At 40.3% G+C, this 14,604-nt stretch overlaps 1 protein-coding gene across 3 annotated transcripts in view; it reads right to left on the reverse strand.

The window, feature by feature from the left end:
• The window catches only part of Dnal1 (dynein axonemal light chain 1), a 28,913-nt gene extending 16,438 nt beyond the window's left edge, over positions 1 to 12,475 (reverse strand). Inside the window, exons 1-4 of one of the 3 annotated variants that reach the window (XM_057782606.1) lie at positions 12,368 to 12,475; positions 6,620 to 6,658; positions 3,686 to 3,795; positions 1,287 to 1,342 (exon numbers count right to left, since the gene is read on the reverse strand). In XM_057782606.1, coding sequence (XP_057638589.1) covers positions 1,287 to 1,342; positions 3,686 to 3,795; positions 6,620 to 6,658; positions 12,368 to 12,370 — 208 coding nt within the window. In that variant the 5' untranslated portion in view covers positions 12,371 to 12,475. Of the gene's footprint in view, positions 1 to 1,286; positions 1,343 to 3,685; positions 3,796 to 6,080; positions 6,150 to 6,619; positions 6,659 to 11,490; positions 11,560 to 12,367 lie in introns of those variants that run through there. The other 2 variants (XM_057782607.1, XM_057782608.1) reach the window with 2 other exon arrangements.
• Positions 12,476 to 14,604: the final 2,129 nt, after the last annotated feature.

Consider the following 14,604-nt stretch of genomic DNA (forward strand, 5'->3'; position numbering starts at 1 on the left):
ATATTTATAGGAAATAAAAATAAGTTCAATTGTATTTTTCCCTGTAAGACTTAAGGGGGAGCTAATGAGGCTCTACATAAAGGGAAGCAGCAGTCATCTGAGAGGACCTTCACAGAAGACAGGAAACAGGGCTCAATGGTGGACTTGGAGCAGGGCTTGGTGAGGCAGGCAGTGCCACAGACTAAATAATAGCTCCCCCAAAGATACCTACATGCCAATCCCTGGAGCCTGTGACTGTGCCTTTGTATGGAATAAAAGTCCTTTGTAGATGTGTCCAAAGATCTTGTGATAGAGCCAGCACCCAGAGGTAGAGATAGGCAGATCTGTGTGAGTTCAAGGCCAGTTTGATCTACGTCTTGAGTTCTATCTAAGAAAGGGATACATAGGAAGACTCTGTCTTGGAAAACAACAACAAATAAGAAAAACGAAAAGAAAAAGAAAGGATGCTGGGTGGTGGTGGCACACGCCTTTAATCCCAGCACTGGGGAGGCAGAGGCAGAGGCAGAGGATCTCTGTGAGTTCGAGGCCAGCCTGGGCTACAGAGTGAGTTCCAGGACAGGCTCTAAAGCTACCCCCCCCCAAAAAAAAAGAAAAAAAAAGAAAGGAAGAGAGAAAGGAAAGATCTTCAGATAGGGGATCATCCTTCCTATCTGGTGTGTCAAATGTCTACATGTCCTGAAGGGAGAGAGGCAGGGACTTAGCACAGAAAGAACAGGAGGTACTTTGACCTCAAAAGCAGAAGTTGGCATCATGCAGTCAGAAGCCACTGGATGTGGGAGCCACCACAAAACAGAAGGAGCAGGAGAAAGAGCCTTCCGGAAAGACTCAGAGGGAGGCTTGATTTTTCGCTCATATTTGCAGCTTCTAAAACTGTAGAGAATACACTTCTGTTGTTGGAAACTGAGAAAGTAAGAAGCACATGCAAGGAGGGCAGAGCATAGAGGGCATGGGACAGTGGGGACTTAAAATCTAAATACAGCAAGTTCAAAACATAGACAAGCCAAATCTGAACACTACCACAACAAAAGACAACAGAAAATCTGGCTGTCCCAGTCACCTCAACTTCAACTCTGTAAAAGTTTTAAAGGGACTTAAAAATATTCAGGTCTCATGCCATCTCTCATTCTTTTTGGATAACCAAACTCAAGACATGGTTATATAGTCTCCGTCATCTGACACATACTACGGTTAAAACAGGTGCCAGCATCTGGAATGACACATGTCTCTGAAATGTTTGCTCCAGTAACTAGAAACCCAAACACCATCTGTTCCTGGGGATCACTTACTTAAGCCGTTCAGGTTGGCAATTTTTTCAATGCAGTTTGTAGACAGGGAAAGCTTCCTTTAAGAAAACAAACAAAAACTTTAATTACTTTGAAAAACCTCAGTGCAATGTCAGAAATTATTTCTTAATAGTAATAGTCCATGGAAGATTTTTAATTCATGTTTCTTTTTATACTTAATACATTTTCCCCTTCACTCATAGAATTTATTCTTTCATTTTGGAATCTTACCCCCAAATGATTATAAAAGTTAATACACACTCATTATAGAGAATTAACAACAAACTTTTAAAGGGAAGTTTGGTGTTATCTATCAAATTTTTAGTACATGTATTCTTTGATTGAATATTTCATAGTCTTCCGAGATATTACTTTTATTGCATTTTATGAATGAAATTGAAGTGCAAAGTTGTTAAGCGATTTTCCCACTATTACATAGTTACAAAATGGCAGGGCCAAAATTAAAACCCTAGAACATGTATCTTACCCTCATGATTTGAGTTGAAGAGGAATTATTCATTTTTAATCTGCTTGAAAAAGCAAAGGCAATTACTATATAAACACTTGGTAAGCAAAGGGCCAACTCTGCGTGCCTCCTATTCACCCGCCCACTCCTGAGCACTACCAACAGAAAAGGGATGCCTTTAAGTCGAAGGCTATGGCTGGGAAAGAATTCTTTAATTTCTCTTTAGGCAATCTGTCCCAAGATGCCTGCAAAAAATATGAACAGCCTGGTTCTTTCTAAGTGGTTTCTGAAGTGCTTTATGTAGCTCATAGGCCTCAAATATGTTGACTCAGATAGTTTTATGATAAAACCATATTCGATTACTTTGAAGTCATAGTTGAAGCAAAACAATTTTTGTTCTGTGTTTTCATCAATCACATGGAACAAGTTGCACTCGGTAACTAAACATGTTTGCTTTTCCTTTTGATCCAAAGATACTAGTCTAATAGGTTTGCAGATACGTGTCCAAGAATGGTCCAGTTAAGACACTAAGGTTTCCTTAGCAGACCTTCTGCTTCTGTGAAACTGGGATTGGGTTAATCTCCTACAGAAAGGGCAAGTAAAGGATCACAATTAGGTAAGCGAGGGTGAAGGAACCCCAAGAACTCTAGAGTATTCTCCAGTGCCGACAAGAGACAAGGAAGTGTGAAATCATGGATATGATACATCAGAGCACAATTTCCAAGTTACCCACAGAACCCTGCTAAAAACCGTACAAAACGTTTAGAAAATAGGAATTAGTATCAACCTGATATTTAAAATCCTGGGAAATAAGATTACAAAGTGAGTATAATTTGATAACAATTTGAGCTTTTTGTTTTTATGAAATAGTATCTCATTATCTGACCCTGTGCAATGATCCTCCTGCCCCAGCCTTCCGGAGGGTGAGGCCACAGGCACATGCCACCATGCCCAGCCTAACCAGGATTACTCTCAAAGTGCTAATACTAGTCCCACAATGTACTGCAATTTAGGTTGACGTTAATTCCTTTTTTCATATTTATTGTATTTTCTAGGTACTTTGAACTGTATTTTAAAGTTCTTTTTTTTCCTTAAAAGGCATGTCTTAGGTATCTAGTAAGAGACACGACTTTGATTTTGGTAGGTAACTTTACAAGACAATGCAGTAGACTGTCAAATTTTGCTTCATTATTTTACTGCTGTATGGGGCGGGACTCAAGGCCTCGCACGTACAAGAGCTAGGCAAGTACTCTTCTAGTGAGTTTGATGACCCCCAGTCACTCTTTTTACCATTTGTGTATGCATTTGGTGTGCACGTGTGTACACACAGGTAGAGGCCTAATGTTGAGGAATCATGCTTCTGAATCATTCTCCATCATTCTTCCACCTTATCCATTGAGTCAGGGTCTCTCAATCAAACTCAGAGCCCACTGATTTGAAAGCTTGCTCTGGGGATTCCTTGAGGTTGGAATTCGTCAGCACTGATGTGGGTTCTGGAGGTCTGAACTCCAGTTATCAATGTTTGGCAATGTAGGCTGATGTTAATTTAACCACTGACCCATCTCTCCAGTCTTCTTCCCCAGACCTTTTTGTTTTTATTTTTTATTTTGAAAGTCTTGATAAGTTTCCCAGGTTAATTTTGAATATCATCCCCCTGCTTAGGAAGCAGACTGTACAACAAATCAATAAGTTATTGTGTTATTTAGCTTTTTCAAAAGACTAGGTAACTTCTATCTACAAACACTGTATAAAAACTGTATAAAAATGTACTGTTTGGTATCACTCAATCAATAATCCCATAAACCAATAATTTTTCACATTTTGCTTTGTCAGGGGAAACTACAATAAACAACAATAAAGACCACAGAAAGCAAACAAGTTTGTGTACGAAATGGAAGGAAAACTTAGCAATACTAGGAGGATGAGAGGGCCTTACTCGCAGTTGGCAAGTGTGGACAGAGATGCATCCATCTTCTCTATCGGGGGGATCTGGGCATACAGTTTTATCTCTCTGGCCTCAGACGGCCTCTGACCGGTCTTTTCTTCCTATGGAAAAAATTAATGTGGCACAAAATCATCCTTGGTTATAACGTGGAACAAAAGAGGTCAGAATTTCATGAGGCCTTTCAGTGTTTGTCTTAGAATAATTATTATGCTTTATAACTCCGGTTATTATTCACAGCTCACTCACTGGCATTTGTACTTGTTGGCCTTAGTAACCATGTTCCCACACACCCAGACCAGACAACTCTAAAGTCCTCACAAATGACAATAAGCAGGAAAGAACTCCCATTTGTAATATTTTAAATTCTTTAAGAGTCTCTTAAATAATAGCTGAGAAGTGGTGGTACACGCTTTTTTAATCCCAACATGCAGGAGGCAGAGGTGGGAGGATATGCTGGCATCTTCATGTCTTCACCCTTCAACCCCAAGAGCTGGGCCCAGCAATCTGCATGGCTTATGGGGATTAGAACTCAGGTCCCTGTGCGTGGGCAGCAAACACTTTACCAATAAAGCAATCTCCCCAGCTTTTCTGTGCTTATTTTCATTACATTTAGAGGTTAGGTCATTGGAAACTGACACTTAGTAGGTCTTCAGTAAGTGTTGGGTTATTTGTGCCAACATGATGGCCCTAGAGGATTCATTAGTGCATAAGGCCCAGAAGGACAAATATTTCATGCTCTAACTCATGCACGGAGGCTGTAAGACTTGACCTTATCTTTTTGAAGTCAAGAGTAGAATAATGGCTATCGGAGACTGGGAAGAACGGGATGAAGGAAAGACAAAATGAGTCACATAGGAGGAACAAGCTGGAGTGTTCTCTGGCATAGGAGAGTGGTTATGATAAATCTGTATATTTCAAATGAGATTGTGTCCAATCAGGGTGGTACGGCCATAGATTAGGTATATATTTCAAAAGAACTATAAAAGGAGATTCTATGAATGTTCTTACCACAAAGAGGTAATAAAAATTTTGAGATCAGCCGGGCGGTAGTGGCACACGCCTTTAATCCCAGCACTCGGGAGGCAGAGGCAGGCGGATCTCTGGGAATTCGAGACCAGCCTGGTCTACAAGAGCTAGTTCCAGGACAGGCTCTAAAACCACAGAGAAACCCTGTCTCAAAAAAACAAAACAAAAACAAAAACAACAACAAAAAATTTTGAGATCAGAGATATGATAATTACCTTGATATAAAATTATCTGCTTTAAATATGTATCAAAATGTCACACTGTACTCCATACATCTGTACAATCATATGCCAATTAAGACTTTTATGTGTTAAAAAGAGAATGATGGGCTAAATTAATGAAAGAATATGTTTAGGGGGCTGGAGAGATGGCTCAGAGGTTAAGAGCAGTGTCTGCTCTTCCAGAGGTCCTGAGTTCAAGACCTAGCAACCACATGGTGGCTCACAACCATCTATGAGATCTGGTGCCCTCTTCTGACCTGCAGGTGTACATGCAGACAGAACACTATACATAATAAATAAAATCTTTAAAAAAAAAAAAAAGAATATGTTTAATGTCTTCAAAGATCTTAATGACTGTTGGCCATAATGTAACTAGAAATAAAATCTATGAACCAAAACCAAGTGAAGTAAAAACAAAATAAAACCAAATACTAGCTATTATGAATAAAAGGTATTTTCCTAAAATGCAATTTAAGGAAGATTAAATCTGAGTCTAGTCTATACTCTTTAACAAATTTTGTGAAATATTTAACCCAGCAGAAGCGTGTGTGTGTGGTATATGTGTGTGTTCGTGTGTGTTGGTATGCGTGTATGATTGTGCCTGTGAAAGTCAGAGACTGATGCTGGGTGTCCTCAATTACTCTCTTATTATATATCTACTTAGTTTTTTTTTTTTTTTGAGGCAGAATCTTCTTGAACTTTTGGTCATCCTGCCCTCACCTGAGTGCCGAGACATGCACCATATGGTGCGCCGTTTAATATGGTGCTGCGGATCAAATCTAAGGTTTTGTAGACAAGCGGTATCCTATGTTACCAGTTTAGTTTCATCCCCAGCATCTACTTCATTTTTAAGACAGGTCTCCCACTGAACCTGGAGCTCACAGATGCAGCTAGACTGGAGGCAATCCCCAGGAATCTCCTGTCTCCACCTCCTCAGCACTGGGATTTACAGGTGCTACTGCACCTGGTGTTTGTGAGCCCCAGGGATCTGAACTCAGGTCCTTGTGCTTGTGCAGTGAACACTTTACAACTGAGCAGCTCCCCAGCCCCAAGAAGGACTCTTTAAAAGGCAGTTAGAAGGAATAGAGAAACTTACAGGCACTAACATAAAAATTCAAGTACCTCATTACTCTACTCACTTTTGTCTATTTTCTCAGATGCCCAGGCTACTGAAAGCCTTTTATTCAGTCTAGCTATAGAGCAGGAGAGACGCCTGGTTCAGGGGTGAGAACAGCAATTCATGAGTTAGGTGTGTGTGTCATGTAGTGCACTCGCCTAGCATGTGTAAAGCCCTGGGCTCCGTCCACCCCCAGCACCACAATCCCCAGAGATCATTTGTCCAATTTTCCCCAGTGGTAAGGTTCAGCAGAACTGTAACATATCACAACCGAGGTACTGCTGTTTACAAAACCTGTCGCTTTACCCAGACTTCTCCAGTCTGCTGCCTGGTATAATTGAAATATACGTGCGTGCGTGCGTGCGTGTGTGCTCGCATGTTTTATATGTTAACTCCTATACAATTTCATCACTTGTGTAGGCTCAGGCATCTATCACCACAGACAAGATAGCTAAACAATCCCCAAATTAAAAGAATCTCTTGTGATGAATAGTCAGACGTAAACAACAGCTCAGATTTTTCCCTGTAGTTTCTAAAAGGAGGAAAAACCCGTGTACTCACCCATCTGGACAGGGCTTCTTTAATTGTTGTTGCTTTTGCCTTAAAAAGAAGAAAAAAAACGGGGGGGGGGCAGGCTGTGATTTATTGATTCACTTTTACTGCAGTAATTCCCAGCCTCGGCTTCTACCATAAAGCATTCAATTCTTTCTCTGAAACTCTAAGATACAAGCATGACTAACCTCCCAAGAGCCAAGTGATTTCTTTAAATACCTCTCAGAGAAAATACAGAAATTACTGTATGATAGCCAAACACTTCACTCCAACTTAGTTTATAAAAAATATACTGCTTTCAGTACTTAATATAAAATAAATCTTATTTCACTGAATCTATACCTTTTTTTAACATCTTTGTTTTTTGAGACATGGTTTCTCTGTGTGGCCTTGGCTATTCTAGAACTCACTCTGTAGACCAAGATGGCCTCAAACTCACAGAGATCCGCCTGCCTCTGCCTCCCAAGTGCTGGGGTTAAAGGTGAGAGCTGCCACCACCATCCAGCCTTTTTTTATATCTTAACATTGAAAAATGAATGTATATTCTAATTAGGAACAATTTACAGTTGCTGTGGCATGATAACTGTGATAACATTTTAGTAAAGTATTAATTTTATTTAATATATATTCCTTTTTCATGTCTGCAAAGGATAACCTGACAAAAAACTATTATGTGTAAATATATGTAAAATAGTTGTCAGTAAAGAGCTCTGTTAATAAGTACAAGAGGGCTGGAGAGACCACTCAGTGATCAGAGGACCTGAATTCGGTTCCCAGCATCCACGCAAAGTAGCTCACAACCATTTGTAACTCCAGCTCCAGGGGATCTGTACCCCTGACCACTTACACATACACACACACACACACTCACACATACACTAAACATAATAAAAATTAAGTGCAATGATGTAGGATGTCCTTAGGCAAGTTTTATTTATTAAGATATAAATAAAAAATGAATACAGTACAAAATAAAAATTCTAAGTGATAGTAGAGAATCTTGTATAATTTAATTCCAATTTGTTTTTCTTTCATAGTAGAACATAAAAGGTTCCATCTTACAAGAAAATAGCATCTTTGATTCAATTTCATATACTTACAGCTTTGAATGAACACAAAGGAAGATGTCCTTATGAATTACTACTGGGGCTCATTTTTTAAAACGAGAAACAAACCATAAACAAGAGCAAAGAGAAAAAAAACCAGTTACAACTGTATCTAGAAAGTAGAATACTGTACTAATAACTCTTGGAAAAAAGAAAATGCTGTGGCGCACCTCCATGGTGAGCCCAGTGGAGGGACAGGGAAGGGCAAAATCTGATAGGAAGAAACTGCTATCTTCATGTGTACAGCCAGAAAATACAGAATAAGAGAGAAATAAGTTAAGCATTCTACATACTTTAAAGATATCAGTGAAAACTCAAAAGAAGACAGAAAAAACAAAACAGAAGTCAAACCCAGAAAAGGTTAATAACACTAAAAGGTGGTTCTTTTTTTTTTTTAAATATATATTAATTATGTATATAGTGTTCTGCTTCCATGTATGCCTACACGCCAGAAGAGGGCACCAGATCTCATTACAGATGGTTATGAGCCACCATGTGGTTGCTGGGAATTGATCTCAGGTCCTCTGGAAGAGCAGTCAGTGCTCTTACCCTCTGAGCCATCTCTCCAGCCCCTAAAAGGTGGTTCTTAAATCTTTTGTAAGCTTGACTGGGCAAAAATGAAAGAAATACAAATAAAAAAAAAGAAGTATTAATAACTACATACTACAGAGATTCTAAAATTAAAATATTTAGGAGCAAAATATGGCAATAGTTTTAAGACCTAAACAAGATATGTATTCCTAGAAAAGCAAGGCCCCAACTATCAAACCCTCTGAACAGACTACAATATTTAAAGCATTCAAATGCTAATCAGAGGTTTTAGCCTGTTCTCCTCCCAAAGCTCCAAGACCGCACAGTTTACAGTCCTAATATCCTCTTGAGAACAGGTAGTCTTACAAGTTTACAAGTTGTTTCAAAAACCAGAAAAATGTGGGAAAGCTGCACATTTATAATGCTATTTTAAACCGGTGTCATAACCACATCACCAAGCCCTCTTTATTTTTCAATACAGATTTGATTCTGGAGACAACATCAGCTAGTGATGTATAATGACCATGATCAAGAACAGTTTATCCTGCTGGGCGGTGGTGGCACACACCTTTAATCCCAGCACTCGTGAGGCAGAGGCAGGTGGATCTCTGTGAGTTCTAGGCCAGCCTAGTCTACAGAGTGAGTTCTAGGACAGCTATGTTTCTACACAGAGAAACTGTCTCAGGAGCTGCTCTCCCCTAAAGTTTATCCCAACAATGCAAGGAGCAAAACAGATCAATCTGTTTTGTCAATCATTAACTAATGGATTAAAGCGTGTGGAGGGTCACATTTATCTGAGTAAGTGCAGGAAAACATAAATGTCTACACCGGATACTAAAAGCTCTCAGTTAAGAGTTAAAGGAAAATCCCCACTTGATAAAAGCCAAAACAAAAACAACAACAACAAAAAGAAGCTGAAACAATACCATACTCGGGGGAATTCATTTAGTTTAACAACTGTTCATTGTGTGCCTACTATGTAACAAGCATTCTTCTATGTTGTATTTTTCTTTCTTTTTTTTGAACACTGAGATGACAGGTATGCACCATCATGCCTGGCTTTCTATTTGTTTTTGACAAATTATTGGGCAAAACAGATTTCTGTCTTTCTACAACTTACATCTATTAAAGCAAGTAGATATGTATATAAAATATGCACAAATCTGATATATAAAATATGCATAAATTTGATATATATAACCATAGGTATACTATATGCATGTAAAATAAATAAATATAAAAAGATAAGTAAATATAATCAAAGTAAATAATGTAATAGAAGGTAAAAGTTATTAAAAAAACTGGGACACTGAGGTTAGTAAATGGTTTCAGGTTATATACATCTATGTGTAGAGGACATTTATTTTAAATGAGATGGTCCACGTAGACTAACTTGGACAGTAACATTAAAATACTTTTCTCTAGGCTCCCAAACATGTCAAGGATGCCCATTATCACTGCTTTGTCAATGCTGTAATAAAAGAAGTACAAATCGGAATGATCTGAAGAGGAAACTAAACCGTCACCAAGTGCAGATGGCAGTCTGTGTGGAAACCCAAAAGAATGAATCGGGAGAAGGTGCTTCCACTTGAAACCAATAAAAAGACTATGACAGCATCTACTATATACAAGAAACTACCAAAATTCATAAACAAAAATTTTTAATTAGCAAAACTAAACTCTGAATTAACAAGGCATAAATAGCCAAACCCAGGTAACTAATATAACTATGAAAAATTGTATTCATTGAAAATCAGAAAAATTCAAAGTAAAACAAAAGAATATCATATATACACATTATACCAATCTAAAAATGAATATATAGCATATATATATATATAATATATTATACACATGCATTTTTAGATTAGCAAAAGTTGCCCAGATTATATAGAAAGAGGAACTGGTATGCAATGACGGGGAAGTGAAAACTGCTCTACTCATTCTGCACCTGGAAAATGAAGTACACACAGACTCTTTGCCTGACACTCTTGCTTTTGTTTCCTGGTGAAGTCCTTGCCTGGACCCATACAAAAGGGACACATATAAGAACACTTTCCCAACACTGCTAGAACAGAATGGGAGGCAATCTAGCTACTTACTACAATATAAGTTGCTATAGGATCTATAGGATACTGGTTCCTCTTACAGACAGGAGCCAAAGATTCCTGAGGAATCAAGTGGACATTATGAGGGGTGGAGCTGGCCAGGTGAGTGGAGTTCAGGTAAAGAATATAATTCCTACTCAGCTCCAGACAATTTCTGGCTGGTGGAACTTGCAGAAAAAGAGGTATCCTAATACTACATTTCCCCAAATCTAAAAACTCCACTAATTAAATAATACCCTGATTTCATAAACCATTAAGAAAGAAGAGTTGCCAAGCATGGTGACATATGCCCATGATCCTAGCACTCAGGAGGCAGTGGATCAAAAGTTTGAGACTAGCCAAGAATACATGACAAATTCAAGGCAAACCTAAGCTACCCAGAAAGACCCTGTCTTCAAAAACAGAAAACAAAAAATGGCATCAATTATCTAAAAATATATTTCAATAATATTAAATGTGAACAAAAATTATGTCCATAGTGAAACATGGCACTTCTAATTTTCCAGAAAGACCAGAAACCTAAGTTTGTTTTTAATTGTATGTATGTGTGTGTGCGCGAGCGCGCGTGTGTGCGCACACGTATGTGTGTACAAGCACACGTGAGTAACAGTGCATGGAAGCCAGGGGACAATTTCTGAGAATTGGTTCTTGTCCTCCACCATGTGGGTCCCAGGATATGGTGGCACATACTTAAAAAGTTCAAGTACTATGTGGGCCTGCATTTCTGAAGGGACCAGGCCTACCAGTGTGCAGTCAGTATGAGGGAGTACACGACTTCATGATTTTAACATCCTGCGCTTAATTTCTGTGAATTGATATAGTCCTGGAAACACACACACCACACACTGATAACTATACTGTTTTGCTATTTTCTTTTCTCGTGCAGTGCTAGTGATCCAACCCGTAGGGTCTAGTTCCACCAGCGAGGGCTAGTCCTACTCCACCCCCGCCCCCCAAACAATGTATTTATCTCAGACCGAGGATGACCTCCTGCCTCCACCTTCTGAGTGCAGTGATAACAGATACGTGCCAATATGCCTGATACATGAGGTGCTGGGGACTGATGCTGTAGCTTCACACATGCTAGGCAAACACTCTTAACAACGTAGCTACATCTTCAGACCCCAGTACTCACCCTTTATCAATAGCTCCAGTCGGAAGGCAACCTCGTACTTTGCTAAATAGTTTTGGCTGGGCTGGATCTGAAGTCGTTTTCAAACTAATAGTTTGAAATACCAAACATGTAAGCAAAAGAGCGCGTGTTTTCTACGTTGACAAGCATCTTTAGTTAAAATCGTGGCTTCATGAGAACTTTGCCCAGACCACTGGTAGACGGCAAACCTAAATCAGCAGCGTTTCTCAAGACGTGGTGAGTGCTCCCCAAAGTCTGAATTACTTGAGGTGCATGGCCGAAACATTCCTGAAAACCCCAGTCATATTAAAAACCAATAATCTGCAGTCCATCTAACTCGTGATTATTCATATTGGAATTGGAGGAACATTGGCCTAATATATCCATCAGAGAGAGTTTTAACAGCGTCACCTAGTAACAGGATTCACACCCAAAGCCAACAGGGCAACCGGGCACACCAGTTTACTAACGCTGCTGCAGCAGAAGCCCTCAGGAATCAGCCCCCGCCCCTCCATCCCGCCAGGGGGTGAGCAGAGTTAAAATCACGGCTACACGAAGAGATCTCTTTACCACAGCCCGCACCCTATCACCTTTCCCACTCCAGTCTGCGTTCCCGAGAATTTCCAGCTGTCTTTCCTTTTCTTCTGTCAGAGTCCCTCCAGCTTAACCCAACTTCCTGTCAGCCTCCGGCCTCCCTCTCCGCAGACCACCGCCTGCCCCGGCGCTCCGGCCTCGGGCCTGCGGCTCCACGGAGCCAGCATTCCCTTTTAACTCCCATCCGTGGTGCCAGCGCCCCGCCACCCTCCACACCCCACAGTTGCCCCTCTTCCCACTCCCAATCTCCGCCCGGGTTTGGCTGCGAGGCCTGGAGGGTACTCACCATTCCGGCGGTTGCTACCGTCACTGCTCTGGTTGCTAGGGCCCGCTGGGGTCAGTGCGCAGGCGCACCTCAGGAGCGCTCAGTCGGCCGCACTGGCAGAGGTCCTTTCTCTCCACCCCTAGGGTGGCGCGAGCGGGGCATTGTGGGACGGCTGGCGGACCCCTCGGGTCCTCCAATCCCGTTCTGCTGCGCTGATGCTGGTGTAGACCAGAACTCCACTACTAGGGTAGTAGTCGACATGCATTCCCAGTGCCAATATGCCTAAGCTTGAACTTTCAAACCTCCTGATAACATTGGCATTTCTGATATAAAAGAATTTTTTTTTGAAGTCTTTCCCTGGAAAACCGACGGGAAAGGTTCAGCTGTCTTCGGCAATTCGCTTTGCCCTCTAACTCAGTATACCTAGAGCAACATTTTGAACTTCTCTTTTCCTTACTTTAGATCCTCCGAGGAAAACTCAGGCGCCTGAGATCTCATCTGCACACTTAAAAGTATTCCAAAATGTTGGTTTTGTGCAACCGGGGTATCTTTTTTCTTCACTAAGAAGTCAAAAAAATTAAACAGACATATTTTAATAGAGTTGCTAGGGGCATGGAGAATTGAGTTGCACAAATACAGAGCTGCGAACAATTTATGCCACCTTCTGGGAAGGCTGTTGGTGATGTGTATTTAAAAGCTTAAAAACTGTACCAGCCGGGCGGCAGTGGCGCACGCCTTTAATCCCAGCACTCGAGAGGCAGAGGCAGGCAGATGTCTATGAGTTTGAGGCCAGCCTGGTCTGCAAGAGTGAGTTCCAGGACAGGCTCCAAAGCTACAGAGAAACCTGTCTCAAAAAAAAAAAGGCATGTGTACACACCCCAGCACACACACACATGTTCCAAGCCTTAAGTAGGAAAAGGAAAACCCAAATGTTCACAAAAGAGAATTGATGAGGTAAGTAGTACTAAACATACAAATGATGGGATAATGGTTTTATTTAAATGGTGTGAAAATACATCTATTCATATGAAAAGTGTAAGAAAAATGAGAAGCAGACAGACTTGATCTTAACAGACTGAGACTGTTTTATTGGAACAGCGAAGGCTCCAGCCTTTTCCTGGGATGAAGGCTTAGCTCACTTAGAGGGGCTGAGGGACATGTATAAATACATGGGTAGCCACTGGGAAGTCACAGCTTTTTTTTTTTTTTTTTTTTTTTCGGTTATACTGGGAGCAGGGTCGCTATCAGGGCCTATTGATTCTGCAGGTGGAGTGGAATGGTCAGATGGGGGCTAAGCCATTCTTTATGGCCAGGGGATATTGCCCAGTACAGCTTGATTCAGTTCCTCATGGCCAGACAGGTATTGGTATTTTAAGTAAAAATTCAGGTTGCCAGGCAAAATAAATGATAGGATCCTCTTTAAAACCTATATAGTGCACATGAAGGTGTGGAAACACATTTTTAAAAGGGTATTATAAAGGTGTAATAGTTGTTATCCAGAGAATTGTGTCTCTTCAAAATTCATATGCTGAAGTCTTAATGTCCATGTCACAGTGTCTAGAAACAGGAACTTTAAGATTAAGTGGGATCATAATCCAGGACTCATGTCCTTGTAAGAGTAAGAGACACAGCCCAGCAGTGGGAGGCAGATGCAGGAGTGTACACCTTTAATCCCAGCACTCGGGAGGCAGATGCAGGAGGATCTCTGTGAGTTCCAGGACAGCCTAGTCTACAGAGTGAGTTCTAGGACAGCCAGGGCTATGCAGAGAAACCTTGTCTCAGAAAATCAAAATAAAATAAAATAAAATACAAAATAAAGAGTAAAGACACTAGGAGAATCACCAGAAAAATACAAAATGCCATGCAGGAACTCTTGGCTAGTACCTTGATCTTTAGCTCAAGGTTCCAGAGTGTGAGAAAATAAATTCCTGTTCTTGAAGCCACTTAATTTATGGATGCTTATTATGCCAACTCAGACTGACTAATACAATGTTATTGCTTGTGTGTTTCTGATTGCTCTGTGATGTGTTTTTTTTATTTCAAAATAACAAATTTCAGCATGAGAAAGATAATGCAATCACATTTAAAATAAGGAATGATAAAATATCCATTAAATAAAATAAAAACATATCTTTGTAACATATCCAACCTCTGTTTTTCCAAAGACCAATCACATTGCCCATCCTACTAACTAGACTTCCCCTTTGCCTGCCAAAAATCCCTTACCAATTTTTTTCATATGAGAATCCAGTCCTCAA

Source organism: Chionomys nivalis, chromosome 10 (assembly GCF_950005125.1).
Source record: "Chionomys nivalis chromosome 10, mChiNiv1.1, whole genome shotgun sequence".
NCBI lineage: Eukaryota > Metazoa > Chordata > Mammalia > Rodentia > Cricetidae > Chionomys > Chionomys nivalis.